This window comes from Salarias fasciatus, chromosome 17 (assembly GCF_902148845.1).
Source record: "Salarias fasciatus chromosome 17, fSalaFa1.1, whole genome shotgun sequence".
In the NCBI taxonomy this organism is placed as follows: domain Eukaryota; kingdom Metazoa; phylum Chordata; class Actinopteri; order Blenniiformes; family Blenniidae; genus Salarias; species Salarias fasciatus.
The window spans coordinates 8,711,148-8,736,292 of record NC_043761.1 but is presented as its reverse complement, the minus strand read 5'-3'; the positions used below and the strand labels follow the sequence as shown (position 1 = coordinate 8,736,292).

The window sequence follows — 25,145 nt, the reverse complement described above, 5'->3', positions numbered from 1 at the left end:
GGGCCGGCGCGCAGGCTGCCTACACACTCTCACCCCAGTCAAAACACACGCTGACATGATTGAAGCGTACAGCTTAATGTAGGGGTGAGATCTGGGTTAAACAAGGCCACATGACCCTGATTTTATTCAATTATTTACAAGCGCTAAGTTAATTTGGGTTCATCGGAGGGGATTCCAGGTCCATTTAATCGGACTTCAGCCACTGAGGATCTCTTGAATGAGTCGATCAGTGATGAGATGAATTATTACTATTACATAATTTGTTTTCTAAAGATTCTGGACTTGCAAAAGAACTTTAACCTGCATCCTTAGAGCATCACATCTTATTGTCATTCTTAGATTGCACTGATATGGCCCTCTCTACCCACAGAGCCACAGCTCCAGCATCAAGTTTTCATATGACCGGCATGAATTAGTAATGCATGCATCCATACATTTATTCATTCATCTTCTGCAATTATGTAGACGAGGCCAGAAGAAGCAGCGGGGTACAGTATGGACAGATTACCAGAGCTTCACAGAAAAGGTTCAGCTTGGATTTCACAATGAGTAATACTGAACAGGTGATGTCGATGTTGTGTTTTGACGCCGCATCTCTTAAAATACTTGTATTTCCCGGTGACGAGTCACATTTTCAGAAAGCAATCCTGCTTGAATGAAAGCTTGAGAGGGCTTAAGTGGCATCTCATCCCGTCTGTGTTTACCCACACATCTATAACAGAGCCTGACTCATCTGTCACGGGTAAATAAAGCTCGCAGCCAGCCTGACCCTGCTGTCGCTGCCGGCTCAGACGGGCCTCGGCAGCTGCACAGGCGGGCTTCCCCTCTCCCGGCACGCACAAATTACGACCAGCATCAGCCCGGTGTGGCGTCACACATCAGATTAAACAGACCTTTATTGACCCCTTTGGGAGAAAACCCTCAAGGAAATGAACGTCCCAGCAGAAACACAACAGAAAAAGGATAAATCGCATAGAGAAGAAGAGAAACACGAGACTGATACTGGCTTTTTTTTTTCCATTTTTATTCAGTAAGATTACAGATTTTCTTTTATTATTGCTCATCATCTACCATTACTTGCAATATTTTAAACATAGGGTCTTTATCTTTATTAGACAACTTAAAACATGTTTGAGAATTTCTGCCAGTTTGCAGCGTATGAGGATTTACAACAATAAATACAGGAGTCGATTCTTCTTTTACCTTCCTATACTTTTTTTTTTTAAAGGTTGTCATATCTGTATATAATATGTATATATACACATACGATGCTGGTGTCTTCCCCCTGCCCACCCGCGTGTCGGTCAGCTCGGCGCCGACGAAAAACCAAAACAGTTTCTCCCCCCTAACCCCACAGGCTAGGATCCTGAGGCAGCTGTTAACGAAGCAACTACGGCCTACAAAGAAAGCAAAAAAAGGAAAAAAAAAAAAAAAAGATGTGTACAAATACAGAAAGACATCGAGACACGCACGCACAATCGTCATCAATAGTCATCTCAGCTCTCTGTAGAGAGCATACCACACATTCACATTAAAAAACCAAAACAAAAAAACAAAAAAAAAAGGAGAAAAATAAAACTTAAGACAACAGGATTAAGAACTAAAAACAGGAAAACAAGTCACACAACTTCAAAAGTGGGATTTTGAACTGCACAAGGAGACAGAGATGCACAGATATTGGCAGGGAACAGTGTGACAGGAAGAGAGTTCGTCCTTGGATGATGGCGTATCGGTGTACAGTCAGAACATCAGAGGTTTAAACACTTAGATTTTGACTTGCTTTACTGGATTTCCTTGAAAAGAAAAAAAGTAGAACGATGAAACAAACGGTGCTTTTGGACAGCAGATCGAAGGCTGAAGCCGCGCTCGTTTTCAAGTACGTAGCGGCAGACTGGCAAGAAAAAAAACAAAAAAAACAAAGCAGCTTTCCCACAGCGCCGAACGGCTCCTTCAAAGACTTTGGTTGGAGTCAAGTTCAGTCGTAATGTGGAAAACTCCACTGAAACGTCGCCGGCGCTTTTCAATTGTGAGACAAAGGATTTATTTTTGCTGGTAAACTGAGCTTTTGTGCTATTTCCTGCTGTTTCAGAGGAGCGGTGGAATTGATTTCACATATACGACGCAGCACACAGGGTTGGATGACGCGCTGCGGTGTATGTGTGTGTGTGTGTGTGTTTGATCCCACTCGGTGGAAGCAGAGCTGGCAGATGAGCTTCAAGTTCAGGTAAAATACTTTAAGGGGGAAAGGGGAGCGGAAATCGACCTGTGACACTTATACATGGACATACATGTTTGTTTGTTGTTGACTGAAATGAACGAATGAGTTTAAAGTGGTTTTTAAACTGCACCATTTTACATCTGAGTACCAAAGAGTTGTGTTATTAGCGTATGGCAGATACAGTAAATCTGATGAGCACCATACTTGTATTTTCTTTTTGTTTGTTTGTTTGTTTTTTCTCCCCTAAATCAGGACCTGACTGAAGAAATTTGCCCGAGCACCGGCCTGGCGACAGCCTGCTGCAACATTTGGTATATCTCAATATTTTGTCACAGTATTCAAAACGAGGGTTTGAGTCTATTCGTCACACCTGTCAATACAACACCTAATTGCTTGTTTGTGTGACATGTTCATGTTTCCAAAGAACTCATATTAGATTGTGCAAGAAGCAGAGAAAAGATAGAAAACATGCCATTTCTATATAAATATGTAAATATACAGTATCCCCTCGTAATGATCCAACAATACACCTTTGCTTCAAATGAAAGACCGAATGAAAAACTTTAATACTTTTCATTACTTCATCGCGGGAGCAGCTTGAAGTGGAGAAAACAAAAAAAAAAAAAAAAAATCAGCCAATGAGATGTTTTGACTGTGGGTTCGAGTGACAAGTGGAAAGAACCAATCACCATCCAGTCATGTAAAAACAAATAAAAACAAAACTACAGGCTGATCAATAAGGAAAGTAGCATCAGTAAAGAAAATGCTGACAAATAGAGAATTGGTGAATCTCAATCGAAGACAAAAAAAAAAAAAAAAAAATGATATGATTGGACCCTGAGACCCCGCCTACCCCTTAGTCTAGCTCCACCCTGACAAAGTTTACACGAGAAAAAATAATCAAAAATCACAAGTAAAAAAGAAAAGAAAAGACGGTAACAACATCAAAAACAAGAGAGGAAAAAGAAAATCATCCGTCACTAAACCGTCATCCTCATTCAGACAGGGTTTTTTTTTTTTAATCAAGATTTTTATAAGCTATATATCTTTTAAGCGATTTAATCTCCAACAGATAAACAATAAAAGATCTGGCAATGGGAGGGGAGAGGAGCGGTTTTACATACAACTCGACGTATAAACGCGTGTCTAGAGGGAAAGGTGATGATGACGAAATGACGGGAGGAAGATCGGGGGGGCGGGGGGGGGGGGGGGGGGGGGGGGGGGGGGGCGGGGCGAGCCAGCGAGCCTCTGGGAGATAAATGGCAGGAGCTGCTTCGCCCGGTCATCATCATTGTTATTATTATTATTATTATTACTGTTGTCGAGTGTGAAGAAATGAAAACGGCTGCCGAAAGAACGAATAAAGTCACGGCCCCCTCCCAGCGCTCAGGCAGAGCCCGGCCCCTCCCTCCCCTCCCCCCGCCCCGCCCCCCCTGGTTATGAAGCCGGTGTGTTGGCTGTTCGGTCCTCTTCCTCTGAGTCTGTGCGAGTCCTGGAGTGTTGGTACTTCTTCACTTCAACTCCAACACTGGTTAATACCTGAACGACAAGAGGAGGTCGGGTCAGAGAGCAGAAACGGCACGACTTCTGCCGAGCACGGGAGTTCCGAGAGTGTGCTGGGGCGTTTTCCTACCGATAGTAGTTTGGCTTGAAGGGCCCGTTCTTGTTCAAGCCCAGATACTTGGCCTGCTCGTCGGTCAGCTCGGTGAGATGTGCGTCGAATGTTGGGAGATGTAGGCTGGCCACGTACTCATCTGGAGGCGAGGGAGAGAGAAGATGTCAGAATTCACATCAAAACGAGGATGGAGAGTCAACAGAGAGGCGCTGAGAAGCTTTTTCCTTCCTCATCTAAGCCTTTCCATCTCCCTCCTCGGTGTGTGTGTGTGTGTGTGTGTGTGCTGGTAACAACATGACCTAGATTCGGCTCAATGTTTGTCTGCTCCCGGTCGCGGAGGGACGGCTCGGAAACGCCGCCGTCGAGTCTGCGTGCGCGCGCACACGTACGTATGTGCCCCGGCACCGAGGGATTTCATCTGCTGTGAACGATCCGTCCTGGGACGCAGCTCCGGACGGAGCAGAGGAGGCTGGCTGTGTTCTCTCTGCTGATAAATAAAGCGCAGTTCCTGCGGGGGCCTCCGCTGGGCCGCAACAAACTCCCAGTAATGACTTCCTGTCCTCATATCCCACCAGTCAAGTGTGTTTTCCAAACAGCGTTTGATGTTGAGTGCCTTGTTCTTTCCTTAAAGCTTCTTCAATAAAGCTTCATGCTAATAAAAGAAGGAGAAATGAGGGAAGCCTTACCCATCTTTTTGGGCAGCAAGTAAACGTCCTGTTTGTAGCGTCCCTCGGGGGCATTGTACAACTCTATCAGAGCCAGCGCCTGGACACACACACACAAACACACACACACACACAGACACAAGCGTTACTCACAGAAATGTTGAGATTCAGCATATTTAAGAGAAAGAAAAAAAAAAAGTCAGAGAGAGCATAAACTATTTCCACCCTTGTGAATGTGGGCGGTGCAGTCTTACCTGGGTCGTGGCAGTGATGGAGAGCACAAAAGTGGGCACAGTGGAACAGCTGAGGTTCAACAGGCGGCCCTGGGAAACGAAGGACGAAAAAATCTGAATGTCAACGTATCTTTAAAAAAAAAAAAATCCAATTCCAGTGCTTCTCACCCTGGATTTGAACCTACGAACATCGTCCACGCAAAGCTTTCTCTAGAACAACGGCTCCATTCTTGGTTCGCCGCATTTATTAATTTCCTGAAGGGCCCTGTGGTGCATGCGGCTGACCTTCAGGGGGGGTCGTCCTCTCTGGCAGCGCAGAGTGACATTTAGCAATCAAACCTAGAGTTCCAGCCAGGTTTTTAACCTCTGCACTGCCCAGAGCGGCAGCTAATGAAGTGCATTAAAGTGAAACACTGCAGATGAAGACGGATGAGAAAGGCGCCGTCGGTTTTTTTTTCTCCTGGATGATGCAGACGAAGGAAAATAACGGCTTTCTGATAGCTTTTAAAGAAAGCATGATGGTTCCCACATGTCGAGGAGGATCGCTGTGATGTATTTTTGGAAGACGGGTCGGCTGTGATGTGAAGGCAGGTGAGGGGAGATGAGGACGGGGGGGGGGGGGGGGGGCAGATCAAACGGCCTCAGAGACTCCGTCACGGCGGGGCTGGCAGGTCGTCCGTCGGCCTGCTCTCATTCTGTCACAGCTTGTAATTTGCGCGCAGGCACAGCTTGTCTCGGCCTGCAGTGAGTCTGCACAGACACGCGTCGGCCAAGCGCCCGTGTTCATCTCTCAAAGGTTTTTTTATACAACCCGTCGAGTAAATTTCAAGATTTGACTGAGAGTTTTTGACATGTGTAAGGAATATGAACGGGAACTGATTCATAGAGGTTTGGATCGGATCGGATTGGATTACTTCCAGGGAAAAATGATGCCAAGTGTTTCGGATAGCATTTTTTGTTTTTTATATTTACATCAGCAAATAGCGCGCGTGTGTGTATACCTCTGCCAGTAGGACTATCCTCTTGCCATCAGGCCAGATCACATGATCCACCTGAGAGCGCACCCTTTCCCAGGTTAGTTCAGGAGTCCGCAGGCTTGCCTGTTTAAAAAAAAAAAAAAAAAAAAATTTCACTGTCATTCATTTGTTACAATATTGATCAAACTTCCTCTTATTTGTGTTGGACGGAACTGAAACCTTTCATCACCCTTTCCCAGGATGACCTTCCTACAACGTCCTTTCAAATGGGAACTGTATTCTCATCTATCGTATTGATAACAGATCAGAAGAAGAAAGTTTTAATAATCTTCTTGCCTTTTCAACTGCAGCAGTCAATGTGAGCATCGGTCATTTAAGATTCATCTGCAGTTGCAACAGATTTGTTTCTTCGATGACAAACTGATTTAAAAACAGGCTTTTCCGATGTATCTGCACTGTGAAGAAGATTAGATCCACTTTCTCACCGTCTCAGCGGGATGTGGATCAATCCTTTCATGGCTGCTCCGTTAACTCATACCGACTCACACTGTCAGGTTACCATGACAACACTGAACAATCGCTGCCCAAGGTCAAGCCTAGACGGGCGCTGCGAGGAGCCGTCTGTGTTTTTCGTGTTCTCGTCTTCCATCAAGCGCCTCAATCTGTGATACTGCGTCGTCTTCTCAAGAAAATAACTTCTGTGGAAAACAGTTTGAGCCGCTTTGCGGAGTCGTCGCGTCGTAATCAACTGACCACGTCGATCTCGGTGTTGGAGTGTCCCATGTTGCAGACGATGCAGCCGTTCTTCATGCGGTCCAGGTTCTCTCTCACCACCACGTTCTTATTGCCTGACCACAGAAAAAAAAAAAAAAAGACAAGCCGTCAAAAGAATCTGAAGAAAGAAGAAGAAAATAAGAGGCTGCCGAATGAATTTAAACGATGCTAATCAGGCCTTAAAATGTGATCTACCTGCTTCTACCTGTTCAAACAATTCATCTACAGAGATCTGTTAACACTTTATTTGAATTCTTTTAATTAAACAGCTTGGTTCAGCAGGATCTAAGTTAAAGTTAAACAGACTTCGAGGTGAGTATTGTGTTAACAGTGAATTGACAGGCATCTCGTGGCTTTTTCTGCTCATTTAAACGCGGCGTTGGCTGCTATGAATGGAGCTGACAGTGTGTCACCTTCTAATCCGACTGCTGAGGCAGTCTGGCCCTGTCGAGAGCCCTCCGCCTCATCCCCGCCAGCAGCGCCGGCTAATGAGGCCGGGATACAAGTAATTCTCTGCTCCAATTAAGTGCTCGACTCCCGGACTGTTGTACTGAGAACTTTTATGAGTAACTCCTGCAGACTGATTAAATTACTGTTTAGTCACAATGACTGAGTTCTGTGAGATCTCTCTCGGCTTGACTCCATGTTCCCATTAAAATTGCAGTTCTTAATCAACTTTATGCTGGGTAAAATAAAAAGCGCTAGATAGCACCTTCAGAGTCGAAGCACGTCGCTGATTCTCAGCGTCTCTTTAATGCTCGCATGGAGAGCAATGATGGGCCCTGAAGTTCTCCCGGAGTGATTACTGCATTTATTTCAGCGCTATTAAATGTGGATTATTCCCCAGCACAAAAGCCAACAGGACTAATCCCCGCGCGGCTGCTGGGAGGCGATTAGTCAGCGACCCGATGATTGTTACGTACGCGGGACGACTAATAAGTTCAAACTTCACGAGCCGAACGTGGACGTTGGGCTCATTTGTTTCTGCGGCGGCCTCCGAGACCGGACCGACCTGTGCAGGTGATGACGATGTCCACCTGTCTGATGACTTCGTTGAGTTTGACCAGCCTGAAGCCGTCCATGCTGCCGAAGGATAAAAAAGGAAAGCGGGTGAAGAGTAAAGCACGAGCGACGGCTATTGTTTTGAATAAAAAAGATTCGTCTTACCAGGCCTGCAAGGCACAGATGGGGTCGATCTCTGTGACGTAGACAATGGAGCCCATTGCTTTGAGCGCGGCACAGCAGCCCTTTCCAACCTGACAACAATCGGTGTAACAATCAATTCACGGAAACGATTACATTATTTAGTGAAACGTCTCTCTAATAAGAGGCCAGCCTCACCTCTCCGTATCCACACACCACCACCTGTTTCCCTCCAAACATAACATCAGTGGTTCTCTTCAGCCTGCGGACAAAAAAAAAACACCATTATACCAGGCTGGCAGCCGAATATTTATTCAGACTGTTTGCAGCAGAAAGGAGGTGGGCGTAATTGCCCTGCGACATTAAACGTAGAAAATAAACACAGCCTGTTGTGAAATCCTTAATAAACAGGAGACCGCTGCGCACCCGTCTAAGATGGACTCTCTGCAGCAGTAGAGGTTGTCGAATTTCTGCTTGGTGACCGAGTCGTTGACGTTCATGGCCGGCACACACAGCTTCCCGGCCTTGGACAGCTGGTACAACCTGCGGACGAGCGCCGGGGCAACGCCATCGTGTGAAGAAAATGTAAACAGAAATCACAGAAGACGATAAACAGTCAAAAAACTTGATCCTTTTTTTTACATAGACCCGCTCCAACTGTAAACGGCTCATTTTCAATGGGGAACATTTCTACCACTAGATGGAGCTATGAGAACATCAGAACACTGCACAGGAGCATGGCGTGCCTCATATATAGGTTCCATGTTAATGCTTAACATCTCATCATAAAAAAAACAGGAGCCGGTTTTATTTATTGATTAGCGTCATATTAGAAATAAATCACATGGCTCTGTGTTGGTGTCGTACCTGTGCACGCCAGTGACGCTCTCCTCCACGATGCCCTTGATCTTCTTGAACATGTTTGGATACTTCTTGTAAATCCAGTGAGTCAGGTCTCCGCCGTCGTCCAAAATCTGACAGAGCAGAGTCAGAATTAGCTGAGAACAGTTTCAAAATAACCGATATTTATTTTAATCTTGTATTCTTTGTCATTCAAGAGAAAGAATGATCTAGGTGAATATAAGCTTTTTCCAGTAGTTTCATTGGCACGACCAGCTAATGAAGAGCGAGACGAACACGGATCTGATCTATTTAAAAATAGATGTCTGTCTGGTAAAAATAGCAACCGCAAAGGCTGCAGGATGTAAACAGAGAAAACTCCTGGCGGGCTGCATTTAGAGCGGAGGTGTGCTACCATGTTGGGCTGCCAGCCTTCCACGTTGACGCAGCGATCGATGCACCACCAGAAGTCGTCCTCGGACTCGCCCTTCCACGCGAAGACGCTGAACCCTGCGGCGACACGACGGGACGCGTTACGAGGCACGTGCGGGGAAACCGGGGAAACAGAGGTGCAAAAAAAGGTCAAGAAGGAAAGGTGGGCAGTCGCACACGAACGCAGGAAACTTCCCGGTGCGTGCCGAGTCTCACCTCCTTCTGCCAGGGCAGCTGCCACTTCGTTCTGGGTGGAGTAGATGTTGCAGGCTGCCCATCGGCACTGCGCCCCGAGAGCCGACAGAGTTTCCATCAGCACCTGGGGAGAAGAGGAGAGGGGAGGGGTTTTTTTTTGCTTGCAGTGGTATCGTGGTTCTGAACTCTGGATTCCTTACTCACAGCAGTCTGGGCAGTGATGTGGGTGCAGCCCACCACCTTGGCGCCGGCGAGGGGCTTCTCCCCCTGGGCTCGCTTCCTCAGAGCCATCAGAGCCGGCATCTCTGCAAAGGCATCGAAACACACTTGAGTGGATACGAGAATCAGCTGGATGGTGAAGGAGTTCCCATCGGTTAATCCTCCTAATACTTCATCGCTAATCCATCGACTCATCCAGCTGAAGGAGTTACTGATGCTCGGGATATTGAAGTGTGTGCATGCGTGTGTGTTTTGTGTGTGCGTGCGTGTGGCCTGCAGAGTTCAGATGAGGCTCTCCGTGCCGTTTGTTAAGCCATCAGGGAACGGTGTCAACATGTGTTTGCTTGTAAATGGTGTTTGCGCTTTGAGTGGTGTTGAAAATATGGACACGGCAATAGCACACACACACACACACACACACACACACACACACACACACACACACACACACACACACACACACACACACACACACACACACACACACACACACACACACACACACACACACACACACACACACACACACACACACACACACACACACACACACACACACACACACACACACACACACACACACACACACACACACACACACACCACACACACACACACACACACACACACACACACACACACACACTTTGAGAAAACCGTTTGCTCATAATGTTTCTGAGAAAATCATTGGCAAGGCAAGCAATCTTTAAAAAAATAAAAAAAAAACATTTTACATAATCTTTCAGGTGTAATCTACACATTTGAGTGGAAACTGTTAGTCTTGATTGCATCTACTCCATGAACTCACTCGCCCGACGGCTCACTGAGCGAAGACAATCTGCTGTGTTTACCTTGCTCTGCAATCTCGATCTCTCTGCGTCCGAAGTCTGCCTGTTTGATGTTTTTGATGCAGAAGTCCCCGTTGCCCTTGGAGTTTTTCTGCTGTTTGTCCCGAGGAGACGTCTCATCATCGGAGCTGTCTGTGTACGATGCCGCTGTAAAAAAAAAAAAAAAAAAACACACACAAACACACACATCAGTTATTTTATTTTACACACAGTAAAAGTTACACCAACATCCGGTTTAATTGATTAAAAGCTGTTCAGTGAATACTTTTCTCTTAAGATCATCTTGGGCCACCAACACTGACGTCTAATTGGTGTGTGTGTGTGTGTGTGTGCCACTGGAGACTTGTTTGTCCGTGTTCTGGAGCTCGACCTGGGGCTGGTTAGTCCTCACTCTGACTCTCACCTGGGACCCGTTGGCCTTTCAGTGACTGTTTGCTTCTCAGTTTTGACTCAACCTGTTTCTCACGGGCTTAAACCCACAACCCAACAGGAGAGACTTCTCGGTCTTCACGCAGAAGAAGATTAGTTTTCCTTACATGTTCAAAATACACAAACAAAATACACAAACCGTCCTGTAACAGAGCAGCACCCATAGCAGGAAAGGGAAACTCTAATGCCACAAAAACAACTTGCTCACAACCAGATCGCCAAGACGTGACCAGGCACTTCTGCCTCCGGAATAATTAAAATTAATTTAAACTTCATATCATAACTGACATTGAAGTGATTTAAATGTAGTTAAAATGACTTTCCTCTTCCCAACCAAAGTGAAACCAGTATCTGCAGGCTGTGCACGGCAATGAAATAGGCGATGAGCACTGTGATATTATCTAAAATGAATAAACCATCACTGTTGTCTGTTTTTCTCCTTAACCTGGATCACATATGTTTACAGTCTTCAGCAGCAGCGTTTCAGATGTTGTTGACTTTTGTCAATTTTTCCTCGATTTCTGTCCCTTTGTGCTTCTGGCTTGTGGCCCGTTGCCACCAGGTTTGATGCGATGTTGACATAACGAAGTGAAATCTGATTCGTTGACAACACGAAGCAGGGCAGCAGGGCGCCATGTGGCCAATACGCTGACATGCAGAGCATGAATGTATTGAATGGAAGCACCATTTGCTGCAAGCCAGTCAATCTATTGCAGTTCGTATACAGAGAATATAGATTTGTGATAAAGTTGCAAACCAGACTCTGCTTTCTACCAACAGTGATTTATTTGATTCAAACCTTAAACTGTTGCATGCATTGTATTGCTAATATTTAACTTTACAGGGGCGTGACTGGTATTTCGGACTACAACTTTTATGTGTTGACCTCTGTCTGCAGTGTTAACCGGTGCTGCTGATTCACATGGAGGTGAAGCGCTGGATCACGTCGACATTCTTCATCTGCTTTCAAACGTAGCTGGATTTCCTGTTCATAAATGCTACAAGGACAACAGCTCAATTCCTGTTGGCTTGGTTTTGTTTATTTCCTGAAGGCATTACAGCGGCGTCTGTAGATGACCTACAGGATAACGCTGCTATGCTAACAAATTGAGGTTGCCAGTTCTGATTCGCTCCAGTCCAGTCCAGAGCAGTAACTGTATACTTTCACACCCAATCCTATAAGACTGCTCAAATCAAATAGCCTTGTCAGGGTCTTACATCCTCCTGACTGTTGAGACTGAAAACTTACAAGGAGATTTAGTTCACAGGATCAATCCTTTTAAATCACTATTGCATGTTTTATGGGAACTTCTGTCAGTGAATTCCATTTTATGTTTGTAAGCTTCTGTTAAATCTGGAATTTGTACAAATAAATTCCAAAAATGTTTTAAAGAACTTTCATAAACAATTCTGACATAAGTACTCTTGGTTTTTTTTCTCTTGGGAAAAGATAGATAGTGAGCAACACAGAGAGAGAGAAAAAAAAAAAAACATAAAATGCCCAGGTCTGGATACATGTTCAATCACCTCTCTGGGTTTATAAGGACTGAAGCCTTCTGTTTAATGAACTGTGCTGTAGGTTAAACGCGGTTTCCAAACACATTTTAATCTGAGGACGTCAAAAGAATATTTCTCTAAAATAGGATGACACCACGAGAGAGACTCTAATCTCAGACTGCATTATATTTTAAGCAATAGCTCAGACCTGAGCAGCTGACACATTTTTCCCTCATTTGAAGACACAGAAACGCAAAGTCTTTCCCTCAGCTGACCCTGATTGGTGCCGCTGGCCCACAAAAACATGGGGCGGCCTGCAAACGTGCCGGTGGGCGGCCGGGGGATCAAAACGCTTCATCTTCCCTCAGTGAAAAGTACAGGATGCACAGAAGTACGGTCCAAGCTGTATAAATTCATCCTGGTCATAGTGTCAGTGGAGATATGCTCCCTGTGAATGGTTGACAGGATGAATCCAAAAGTTTGAGACCAAAAAAATCGTGAAGTTGAACACTGTACAGAACCATGTTTCCATTGTTAAAAAAAAAGACACTGGATAAAGTCATATACGACCCCGTCTTGCAGAAACGAGGTCAGCCCTGTCATTTGATTTCAACCACACCCTGCACCCCCCCCCACCCCAGACCACCAGCAGTTAATCCTCCAATACAGACCCCACTTTCACACGAACCAGTTTCACAGGGTCCGAGTGTGAGAAAGTGGCCGGAGGGCGGCCGGGACAGAGCAGGCTAGCGAGGGGACGGGCGAGGTCAGTGTGTCGTCCGTCAGAGGTGGAATGCAGCAAAGCAGACACCCACAGCGGTGGAAGTTTCTCTGCGTGTTTACCTGAGCTGTAGCTGTCTGTGGAGGACTGGGAGATGGAGCGGGACAGGGAGCGCCGGCCGATTTTAGAGGGACGCTTGTTGAACTCTTGCTTCTGGTCTGCGAACTGGATCTGCTGGTTGGAAGGGAGATCAGGAGAGGACGGGATTAAAACGGTCACTTTGAGGGTCGCGTGATTAAAACACACACTTCTCAGGCAATCAAAATAGAAACTTGAAATACTAATTGTGGCGAACTTTGACCTTCAAAATGAAAAAGTAATTGTGACAGCACAAGCACAATGCAGTTTCCAAGGAGGGAGGCCAGCTCTGGAGTTCACTCTTACTTGGAAAGATAAAGAACACAATGAGGCTATTATCTCGCAGCGGCGAGGCCGCACAAGGTACAACAGTTCACTCAGGTTTGGTGGACACAAAAGGTGGCTGGCACTAAAGTCCCCGCGGTTCTGTCACCGTGTTGATCTTTCCGCAATTACAGCGGAGTCTGATACACCGCAATTCATCTAGCGATAATGCCACAGAGTACAAATGGCTAACCTATTCCTCCAATAAAAGCACGCATCGCCAACAAAAAGCACGAGCGGAGAATTTGTGCAGCGACTCCTGAACGGTAGAAAACTTTTTCATTTGACACCCACTAATCTGCAAACAAGTTCTGTGAAAACATTGTTTTGCCAGTTTCACAGTTGTCCTTCAAATATTTAACGAAAAGGAGCTGAGTATCAGTACTTTTTTAATCATTTTTTCCCCTTTTTAATAGGCTGTCCTTGAATACAAACTAAGTGCTTACTTTCAGGGTTGCTGATTAGAAAAAAATGCAGATAAAGGTGCGTGTGTGTGTGTGTGTGTGTGTGTGTGTGTGTGTGTGCGTGTATGTAGCATTTTAATAGATGTCAAGAGGGGCCGACCTACTCAGGTCTTTTCTATAGAAATAAATGTCTTATTAAAAAGTGGCTTTTTTTTATCAATGTTATTTAAACACGGTATTGTTACTGCTTTGCATTAATCAAGCTTATGAGTTGCACCACTTCAAAAAGTTCAACGAGAAGGAAGTTCTTACAATATAATGTGAAAATAGTTTATGAAGAACATTTTTTCACCAAAAACCACATGAAATGAGAAAAAGATCATTTCCAGGGTGAAATTCTCTCGGCGTGGTTATTGTTTGTTCTTCCACCGTTATGTGCCAAGTAATTGTCAAAATGCATTATTGGAGTATTTCCACTTTAAATTTCCTCCTTTTCACATCCTGTAAAACAATCTGTTGACTCACGACTTGGAGGAAGAAGTAGTGAACGCCTCAACACACAAGTTTTCGGGAATTTTTCTGCCCCTCCTTCGCTTCACCTGCACCTTCAGAGAAGTAGCCGCTGCCTCTTCAGTGCCAACGGCCATGCTCCGAGGCTAACACGGTCTCTGATTAAATACCGGGCTTAAAGCATTTCTGTTTCATAAATCTGATAGTTAAATTTGGCTTAAGTCACATTGGATCGTTTGAGTTAAGCTGATATAGGTTTATGCTGCTCGGAAGCTTTCTTTAATCTACTGGGCTTCTCTTCTTTCAAGTCATTAATACACCGAGTGTTTCCTTAAATAACTTCATGCAGGATCCTTGACTGTGAAGCTGGAGGTCTGTGATCTAAACATCCCGCCCTCATCAATCCTGCAATGTGTGCATTAGCTCGATGTCTGATGTGCTGCAAATATATATGAGGCACATCCAACAGTCTTGGCTACTGATCATTTGAAAACAGCGAAAATTAAATTCCCCAAATTTTCCATGATTATAAAAGTAGAATGTGTTTGTAAAAAAAAAAAAGAAATTAAACAAGCACAAACAAGAAAACCATTTATTCACTTGTACTTTGAATGTCAGTCGTCGATGAGTGAAGCTGCTAAGCTGAAGAGTATTTCACAGTCATTTCATCATGGAACCGATATGCTCGGCATCCAGATCCTAATGTCTTGTTTCCTACAGCCTCCCATAGAGCCAGGCTAATCCACCTTCCTCCTTACCTTTTTCACACAGGGCTCACTGCTGTTCCCTTTTTTTTTCTTCTCTCCTTTCTTTTTTTCCAGCATGTGTGTGGGCGGCTGTGTGTGTGTGTGTGTGTGTGTGTGTGTGTGTGTGTGTGTGTGTGTGATTCAAGGCCCTGTGCATTAAAGGGACGTCACCGCTGAAGGACCGATCATTTCAAAACCTACACCTCTTCTTTTTCTGCCTCCATTTCGCCTCTGCTTTTGTGCAATCCAGTCCAGACTGGTCCGACCTTGTGCCGGGAAAAAAAAAAAAAAACCAAAACAAAACAACACAATGCGATGAATTGTTTCCCTTTCCATTCATTTCTTCCCCTCCCTCTCGCCCTCCCTCGCTTCGACCTCTGTATTACTGTTTAATTGTAGATTGTTCGAGAGATTGGGTCGTGACCTGCTGGTGTCCGAGCTGAAACTCAGTTTCACCACTGCTGACCCGAGATGGTTTGCAGCCCAATAAGAGCATTAACAAGTGCGAGTGAAATCGATGGCTGGTATTGATGCAAACATAAAAAAAAAAAAAAAAAAAAAAATGGAAGCATCAGACTGAAAAATGAAAATTGTCCGAACACTTTTTTGGATGGCTAAAGTCCTGCTGCTAATCACTCTGACAGGCAGCTGATGCTCTGATAATCCCGGGCCCCGCTGCGCTATAACACTGTTACTGGTCTCCTCAGGTTTAATGGGAGGAGGTGAGGGGAGGGGCTTTAGAAGCTCAAAGTTTCGCAGAAAGGATTGAGGGTCATTTTGGGAGCTCAGGAGAAGAGGATCGAGGGCTTATGAGACGTTTTTGGGGATAAGGTTGCCACAGGTTACATTAGGCTTCAGAACAGGAGGGGCTGCCTGGGAAAAGGCCCAGCGGTTTTGCTTCTGCTGTGTTAAATTAGTAAAAAGAAGCATGGCAAAGTGGATGGAAATGGCCTATTAGTTATATATTATGATCACAATCAAGATTCCCAGAAATAGAAATAGCAGAAAGACTGAACTCCTTTCAGTATCTTATCATCTGTGTGAGTGTTGTTTAACTAATTATAAAGCAAAATGAGATTTTACAACTCAAAATAAAGCAATAAATGAGCTGATGGCGCTACCTGCCAGTCAAACACTGGTCAGTTGTTCCAGCAGCTTACGATGCTGCAGTGAGTCGTGCTTATGAATGAAATCCCGGGCAGTATGAGCAGCCGCACACATTCAATCAGACTCGAAAAACCTGTACTGGGGAGATTTAACTTCACGAAACGACAGACGCTCATCACAACTTACTGCAGCAGGATTTAGGCTAAAAGAAAAATAAAGCATTATGCACAACTAATGGAGACTGCACTGCTGTTGCTGTACTCGTGCACTGGAGTGGTGCTTAGGAACACATCCACATGACTCAGCAACACACATAAAAAGGTTATGTTCGAAAACACAAGTAGGCAGCTACTCAGAAAACAAAAAAACACACGGCAATAATTTAATTTTGATCTGAAGAGTAGCTGCTGTGTCATTCAAAACATCTGGGTTTCATTTGTTTTCCTGTGAGAAATGATTTACTCACTTGGAACAGTTTGCTTTCCAATGTTTACAGCCTGCAACTGTGTGAGTTGAATCAGTGAGAGGAAAAGAGAGCTCATTTTTGACTGTGACAATATTGACGCAGCCACGACACTCCATAATACCATGATCGATATCGTGTGGTCATCTATACGATCGGCTGAAAACCAATCAAAAAGCAACAATGGGAGTCAAACTGCACTTTTCCAAGGTGTTCGTATCTCTGCTGTTGTCCTTTCCTGTGTCTACTCTGCCTCTCTAACGTCACGCTGCACTCATTAACATTATAGATGGTGACTGACTGCAGGTCTAATGACATGTGAGTAACCAACGTTAACTCAATACTGGAACACATGGGACGCAGTAATGACCATGCCCCACCAGTATTCCCAACTAATTGGAGCTAAATGTGCAGTGTTGGTTCACATTAATTAGCAGAGTGTATTCTTCACTCAACTATGTGCACAGTATTGATAAACGCACCAGATATTGGAGGATCAGGATAAAAGTCAGCCGGACGGAGGACAAGTACAAAAATAGCTTTTCCAGTTGTGCTCTAAATTGAGGTGGAGGTGGAGGAGGACGCTTACCCCAATAATCTATAACCCTTTAACTCCAAATGCACGCCCTAAAGCACTTCAAAGCATCCACGCCTAAGTGAAGGCATACGAGATCGAAGGGATCACGCGCAGGCTTTTTGGCCCATCTGCTTATTTCACTCCACAATAGTAAACGAAGACATCCCGACGGCTTCCACAAACACCAGAAAATCTAAACCCAAGCCCCTGCTGCACTCTGTGTGAGCTCCGAAACCCCGAGGAAGGGACAGATTTGTTGAACTTTAGTGGTCTGACATTATGTTTGGGGACAGGGCCGCGGATCTTGAGCAGAACGCCGGTGGACCCGGGGTGCAGGGCGAGGAGGACGCCTCGGCTGGCCGGGTGAAAAAACAGTTACCCCTCCGGACCGCAGAGGAAAAAAGAAAACAAATGGGAGCAGATGGAGCGGCGAATGTTTTGAGATGTGATACGGTGGAGCAGTGGGTTTCAAAGTGTGGGGCAAGCCTCCCCTGGGGGACGGAAGAGAGCTTCAGCGGGGGGGGCGGCAGTGGGAAAAACAAGGGGATGAGGGAGATGCCCTTTCCCATTGAATTTTGAAAACAAACTCAACACAGCAAATAGAATGAGGCCAAAGCTTGTTTTATTAAGATACACATTTTTAGAACTTAATGGAATTGTGACATTTCGTCTTACTGTGTGGCTTTAAATTAAAATTACACAAAGATCAGGTTAAAAAAAGGGCCCGATTGAGCTCTAAAGTTGCGATAAACCATCGCTTCTTTCATTTTCTAAAGTAAAATTAGTGCACAAGACAACATGTACTCCGAGTTCAGATCAGCAGTGCTCAATAAGCCTTTGGCATAACACCGGGGACAAAACATTTCATCTTCAAAAAAATTTAATGTTTACCCACTTCCAAGTCTTCAGAAGCCACATGAAACCCAGAAGCCGTCTAAAGCCTTTCGGTTTGATGTTTAGCCAGATGAAGTGCGCGCCTTTAACATCAGGATAACAGAGCTGAGGCGAGTGGAGCTCAGATCTCAGGTCCTCAGCCAAGTCACTGATTGACTGAATGTACTATTAACAAACCCAATTAAATCATTAAAACTGGATTTGTGTATTTGATGAGCAAATGTTTAGCAATTAAAACGCCACCTTTGACCCCCGAGGTGATAAAACAGCATGATATTGAATTGAAAGTAAAACATTTGAAGCTATTCACCAGTGATGGGTAGATGACAGAATATTACTCCCTTTATACTTTACATACCATTAGAATGTCTTATTTTTTGTGTCACAAAGGTGAAATGTGATTAATCTGTGTGTACTCAGCTGTCACTGTGGGAATACAAGCCAGCGTGTCCTAAACACAACACAATGTCATCACAGCTGGGTCGTCTGCAGGCTTTCTACATTTGGGATACAAAAAAAAAAGTATAAAATAAGATTTTTGAATGCCTTCAACTCAGTGTCAACAGATGTTGAAACTAAACATTTCGCCTTCTGTAACGTCCCTGCGCGCTGTAAGAAGGAATTTGATCCCAAATCAAACCCAGCGGGGTTTGAGAGGATGGAGCAGACACCTGCAGCAACAGAGCAGCTCTGGACTTGTCTGCAGGGTCTGAACTCCCATGTAAACATGTGATCTGGGCTGCCATGTGGACAGCTGTTGACACACTCGCTAAACACATATCACACTGTTATTTCACTATATATAATCATTGTGACACCCATCTACTATCTGATTTTAAGTAACTGAAAAAAAAAAAAATTCTCACAGGCGAATTTCTCTTTCATGAAACATGAATATTTCATACCTGAACTACTCGTGGATGGTCTTCATCAGTACTTTATAAGTGCAGTACCAGAAACAGAAAGTAGTGCCCTAAAGACAGGGATGAGGACCTTGCTTCACCCGGTGAGCCTGCTGGCTCCTCTCCACTGACCCCACAACGTGGAATCACCTTCAGCCGCTCACCAAGGTCATGTGACTGTTTCATTTTTCGCAAGGGGCCCAGAGGGATTGTTTACTTTGTGCACGTGAGCAGCACACAAGCGTGGTTTGGTAGTTCACATTTTCAACTCACGGCAGGAATAGTCATGGTTCGATTCCAGGCACGAGAGACTTTCTATGTGGAGTTTGCATGTCCTCCCTGTGCATGTGTTTGTTTCCGTCTCACAAACAAAAAACAATGAGGCAGCATATCACCAGCGTAGGGAAAAGCTGGAATACAGACACTATACTCAAACAATCGAATAGGCCTTCCACAAGTGTAGTCATGATGTCTCTTCTACGACAATTTCATGACAATTTTCCCAAATCTTATGGTCACTGTAGGCTGTCTTTCATGCTTTAAGTGTTGGTTGTCATCTGCCACCTCACTGCCAGATGCAACTGCAGACTGGCAATTTAGACCTTCCATTTCCAAACCTGAAATGACTTTAATAGGTGATCACAGGCAAGTCGTTCAGTTCAGCTCCTCCTCCGCCTCGAAGCCACAGCGTCATGGTCCAAGGGGAGCGAAATGAGACTGTTTGTGTCTGTGATAGTGAGACCCCATGTGCGGGGAGAGAGAACCTCAGAGCAATGACATCAGATTGTTGATTTTTCCGATAACAAAAACTGTTGACAGCTGTGATGTTTCCATTATGTGGGCGCAGCTTTTTCTATCGGAATCTCATATGAGCGGAGACGATGATGGTCCATTCGGCAGACGAAAAGAAAACATCAAGAATCCACATTACTGTCATTTTCTGCTTCTGCAAGATGGGGACATTTCTACTAACAATGAGAACACAAGGTTATGTGGAGTTGAGACGAGAGGGAGCGGCTGTAATCATAGCATGCAGCACCAACACATTCTGAAGAGTGAGTTAAGCACCCAAGAACGACACATCGTGACCCATTTTAAAAAAACGCCGCGCTGAGGAAGAATTACAAGGCCTCTGAATTCAATACCGAGGATTTATGTTTGTTTCTTCTTAGCTTGGCAGCTTGCAAAATGAGGTTTGAAATGCAGTGAGCGTTCACAAATACAAACACGGCAGATTCAGATTGACTCTTATAAATTATTGAAGTCACAAAAGTCGATGAAAACCTTCAAGATTCTTTAGAAAAAAAAAAAAGACCACTTTTTCAAGAGATAGTTTCAATGTTTTTAGCACTCTCTTTTAGGGATGTGCCAATTTACGATATAATCGCGATTTACGATATTGGACAGCCGAGATTATCATATCACGTCATTTACAAGATATCGTCTGTTTCATCTGGAGACAAGCCCGTTACCGAAACAGCTACTGATCTTACCCAAGGTGTCAAAGCCTCTGCAGCAAAATGTACTGCAAACCACCACAAAAGTCCCAGATCCATAGAAAACCCCGAAAGTAAGTAATTTTATGCCAGGATGATTAAAATGAGGCATTAACGCGTTCGGCCGACAGACACTGTACCGCCCCCCTCAGCGCACCTCCCGACACAAAACGCAACAGAACCAGAGATCCGTGTGCTCCATCCCAACGTACTGGGCCTCGCGTGAAACTAGAAAAGCTGCTCTTTAAGAGACACCAGGCAGAATCTTCTCTGAGCCGACCGCCTCCCGTCAGCGGCAAAACAAACCCAAAACCCATCTTTACATTTCACAGCCAGCGCCTCAGATTGCACGTTTCTCTCACACTTCTTCACCAAATCTCAAAGCTATTCACACCAAACACAACATGTTTTATTTCCTTACCGTTCTGTGGTCATTTTCCATCTATCCACGCTCTCCTCTGACCAAAACTAACTTCCTAATCCTCTGCTGTAGTGACAGCGCGTCACGCGCCTGAATGTTATTGACGCCATCTTGTGGGCTTGTCGTTAATCTTGGGAGTTTAAATAAAGTTTGTTGACATTCGTTCGCGTCTGGTGAGCGTTCATACGATACGATACACGTGACTGAGGCATCATCCAGCTGGGAGACATCTTTTAGCGTAACCGCACGAGCGCCGCCGCCATCTTGGTTCTAAAAGACGCAGCAGTGCGCACCGCAGAGCGAGACACACGCGACACACACAATCAGTGATTGTTTCTGTGATATTTGGCAATTTTTTTATTCTGAAACGTGCACATTTATCTTCATTGTACGTTTCTACAGCTTATTGCACATTGTTTTTGTTTTTTTCTTCATGTGTTTACATGTTGCAAAGGGGATTTTTTTTGTTTTCCCTGTCATATAATTGGCTATTTTTGTATTGATTTTATTATTATAAATATATTTCAGTTGGAAACTAAATGCTATGGCTCAGTCATTTATTAAAAAAAGTATTTTGTACTGTGCACAATACTGTGCAAAATTACAAGTTTCTGCACAAAAACTGTGCAGAAATGTATGATATAGTGGCTAAATATCAGAGCCAAAGGCTGCATTGCATACAGACTCCTGTAGTGGAAATTAAAAGTATTTTAAAGTCAGATTCCTTTCAAATAACTTATAAACCTACTTATTATAGTTTGGTATAGGTTGGTCTCCAAATGGCCAAATGAAGGGTTCTCCTGGTTCTATCCAAACTAAACACTATAAAATCTGTGTGCTTTATGCTGATCTCATAAAAACCTGGTCCAGTTGTAGTCCAGGAGCTGCTGAATGCAGTCAGTGGCAGCTTTATGGCTGCTTCATTGTTATCATGGTGTTTTTCAGTATGGAATCTGGAAAAAAAAAATAGGCAAGGGTAAAAGTTTCATTTTTTCCCTCTACTTTATCAAAATGTGCTCAGGCATGTTAAAATGCACAGTGTTGTTGACAGATGTTGATGGATTTCACAGTGTTTTTGAGCATTTTCAATAGTATTAAAAGCAACGCGCCAAATATCGTGATAATATCGTGAATCGTGATATTTTGGGCCACCAATATCGTGATATCAAATTTTCATATCGGCACATGCCTACTCTCTTTAAACACAAAGAAGCAGGATTAAAAGAAAGAGGCAGAAACCCTCTTCATAAATGACTCAGGCCATTAACAGTTGCTGGGCCAAAACCAAACACGACATACTAGTGACACATTCGAGTTTTGCCTGAAAACATGAGTTTGCCACTGCGGCACTTCGAAATGTTGCATCAACAACTGTTCCGCTGTGGGAAGCGTGCCAGAAAATCTCCTGTCGCCAGACAACAACAAACACCAGCGTCTGCATCAGGATGGACGGACGAACGGATTCGCACCCAGCTGCTATGTAACGCTCGACTTTTTAGTGCTTTTTCTTTTCGGATTCATGGAGAATCAACATAATTCCTCCAAACTAGACTCTGTATTTATTTTTCTATATAGCTTGGATGAATATCTAGCCACGATTTTTTTTATTTTAATAGCAGTATGATAGCTGCTGTTGGCTAAACTAAGCAGAAAGATGAACATGCAGGCAGAAATGATCAGACTGTCTAAGTGCAAGGATGAGTATTCCTAAATCAAAGTGCCACTGAGCTTTTAATAGCTTCATGTTTAGATGGAGTCTGCCAGAAGGCCTAAAAAGAAAAAAATAAATAAATAACTGAGAGCAACGGCATTAAAAAAAAAGGCACATGTCCTGTTAATGGATTAATGCTGAAAACAAATATCCTCAAAGCCAAATCCTGAAAGTGCTTCAGCCCGGCTGTCCTGGATCTGGCAAGGAAACGCGGATATTTCAGTGTGAATTCAAAACAATGGGAATTATCTGGACGGTTGTGCTGAAATCAATCTCTAACTCTGCCCATCAATTTAATCCCCCTCCTGGGTGGAACATTTAAGAATTGTGACAAATACTTTATTACATTATTAAACTCTAGCAGCAAAATAAACCAGTCTCCCTTTTTAACTAGATAAAACCTTAACATACTTTTATTTGCACCACAGATTTCACCTGTGGCTGCTTTAATGCAACCTGATCAATAGTATTCGATAGATGAAAGAGTGAAATGTAAGCAGTGACTCTGCCTCTGAGTGTTTATTCTATTTAACTGGAGTTACCACAGCAGGCTTTAGCAGCTTGAGACTTTGATGTTAGATTCTCTTCCTGAGGCTTTCATTTAAAAGCAGCTCCTGGACACACAACCAGGTGCTTTGACATTTGAAGGGTTAAATCTGCACCTCCAGACAAGTTTTACTTGAAGTGAGTGGGATAAAAATAGCTTTTGATTACAGACGCCTCAGATATGTAAACACTGCAAATGATTTTAGAGTCATACAAACTTTAGCTTTGACTTTGTCTCATGAGTTTTTTTTTTTTTTTATCTCAATAAAATAAGATATGTGACAGAAATATCATGTAGGACTTGGTTTTCATCAAAAAACATGTAAGCTTTAGTATGATATGGCCATGTGAGGCATGGTCCTTGTGATTTCTACTTTGGATACATTAACGCTTTGTAGTTATTTATTATTTCAAGAAACCACATTTTGGTCATGGTTAGTTAAACTTTAACTGTGGTGTCATCACCCATAATCACTTCAAGTCTGAACAATATGCAGTTTTAAATGTCAAGAGTTACTGTCTAACGCATTAAAAGTATGGAAGGAACAGAGCGCCGGTTTTCTTAATGAGTAGCTGCTTTGCAAAAGTGAAATTAGAAGCAGCAGCAAAAACAAACTGTGGAAAACCAGAGATCAGATTTAGGGTTCAAGACTTCAAAACCGAGCTGTGGTCGAGCTCTTTGGATGGTAACAAGAGCTTGTGGAAAAGCTCTGAACTCTGGCTACAGGAGAGACCAGACACTTTGCAGCACAGACAAAAAAAAGCAGGTGTCCTGATGCTTGCAGGAGAGCCTGGCTAAAGTCGAGGGAGTTACAAACTACGCTCACATGAATGCTTCCTACATGTCAATGCAGAGATTACTAATGCATGCTTTAGAGATGTGGCATCTCTGTCAGCCAGCTGTTGTGACCTGCTGCTCCGACCTTGACATGCATTTCCATACTAGTGTCAATATGGCGGCATGTCCCACCACTCGACCGCATTATCTGTATGAAGTGGGCGATTTGTCATGAAGACCACAGACTGCTCATTTATCTGTGTGAAACAGGAGAAAATGAAGGGCTGCTGCAAAGGCAATCCTAAAAAAAAAAAAAAAAAAAAAAAAAAAAAGAAAGAAAGAAAAAGAAAAAAGCTCCACCGGTGGTTCAATTACCTTTCTGTCATCCAATAGCAGAGGATTTCTAACTGTTGTGGCCAATAGAAGAGGAAAAAAGGAAGGAGGAAGCGGCTAGCGTGAGGTGGTGTGGTCGTGTGAGGAGGGGGGCTTTCGTATCGCAGTGCGGCGTGCTGCCTCGAGGGAGGCGGTGATGTAAGAGTGGCTCCTGCTGATTTATACACAGAGACAAGTGCTCAGACTGTAAATAATGGCGCACATACACACACACTCAGTCAGTCACGAGTCAAAGAGCGCTCGAACTCCTCCACCCCGCGCCCCCGTTACCATGCGTGCACTTGGCAGTTACTGTACGCACATGCAATTTACCAGCGGCTCAACACGTGCCCTCACACAACACGTATATGCACGGCCAGAAGCTCCCTGCCACACTCGGCTCCGCTCTGCTCCGCTCGGAGCTGCCATGTCATCAGAGGCGCCACAGGGACTCGTCCGCTGATCTCTTCCCTCCTGTCTGCCATGCACGCAGCATCCCAGCATACACTGCTGAAGAAAGCGCCGTGTTCACATGCTAACAGTATGCACGACTGATCACTGGACAAGTGGAGAATCTGTTGAGTGAAAATGAAATACTAATTTTCTTTGGAATCCAAACCAATTAAGAGTGTCTTTATGAGAATCGCAATCCAAAACTAAAACGACTGAGCTGCTGAAGGAATGCATATCACTTTCCAGAATTGTATAAGGGCTCTTATAAAACCAGGGAGCATACGCAGCAGTGCTGACCAGAACAACCCACAGCCCTCCGATACGGTCCGATAGCCGCAGCAAAAAGCCAGGGACACTGATACACGAGGGGAACAGGCAATGAATGATGGGGCTTAGTGACAGATTAAACCCTACCTGCTTCTTCGAGTGAGGGGGGGAGAGACAGGACCGCAGCCAACACACTCAGGACTTTCCACAGTCCTTTTGTTTTTTTTTTT

The 25,145-nt window shown here is 44.2% G+C and overlaps 1 protein-coding gene across 5 annotated transcripts in view; it reads right to left on the bottom strand.

Moving 5' to 3' along the window:
• Positions 1-1,104: 1,104 nt before the first annotated feature.
• Positions 1,105-25,145, bottom strand: part of LOC115404432 (putative adenosylhomocysteinase 3) — a 33,988-nt gene continuing 9,947 nt past the window's right edge. For 2 of the 5 annotated variants that reach the window (XM_030113756.1, XM_030113759.1), the window contains exons 2-17: positions 12,929-13,037; positions 10,163-10,306; positions 9,297-9,397; positions 9,114-9,216; positions 8,881-8,975; positions 8,493-8,599; positions 8,052-8,168; positions 7,824-7,887; positions 7,650-7,738; positions 7,495-7,565; positions 6,462-6,556; positions 5,733-5,831; positions 4,753-4,821; positions 4,520-4,598; positions 3,852-3,972; positions 1,105-3,757 (exon numbers count right to left, since the gene is read on the bottom strand). In XM_030113756.1, coding sequence (XP_029969616.1) covers positions 3,751-3,757; positions 3,852-3,972; positions 4,520-4,598; positions 4,753-4,821; positions 5,733-5,831; positions 6,462-6,556; positions 7,495-7,565; positions 7,650-7,738; positions 7,824-7,887; positions 8,052-8,168; positions 8,493-8,599; positions 8,881-8,975; positions 9,114-9,216; positions 9,297-9,397; positions 10,163-10,306; positions 12,929-13,037 — 1,470 coding nt within the window. In that variant the 3' untranslated portion in view covers positions 1,105-3,750. Of the gene's footprint in view, positions 3,758-3,847; positions 3,973-4,519; positions 4,599-4,752; positions 4,822-5,732; positions 5,832-6,461; positions 6,557-7,494; positions 7,566-7,649; positions 7,739-7,823; positions 7,888-8,051; positions 8,169-8,492; positions 8,600-8,880; positions 8,976-9,113; positions 9,217-9,296; positions 9,398-10,162; positions 10,307-12,928; positions 13,041-25,145 lie in introns of those variants that run through there. The other 3 variants (XM_030113754.1, XM_030113755.1, XM_030113758.1) reach the window with 3 other exon arrangements.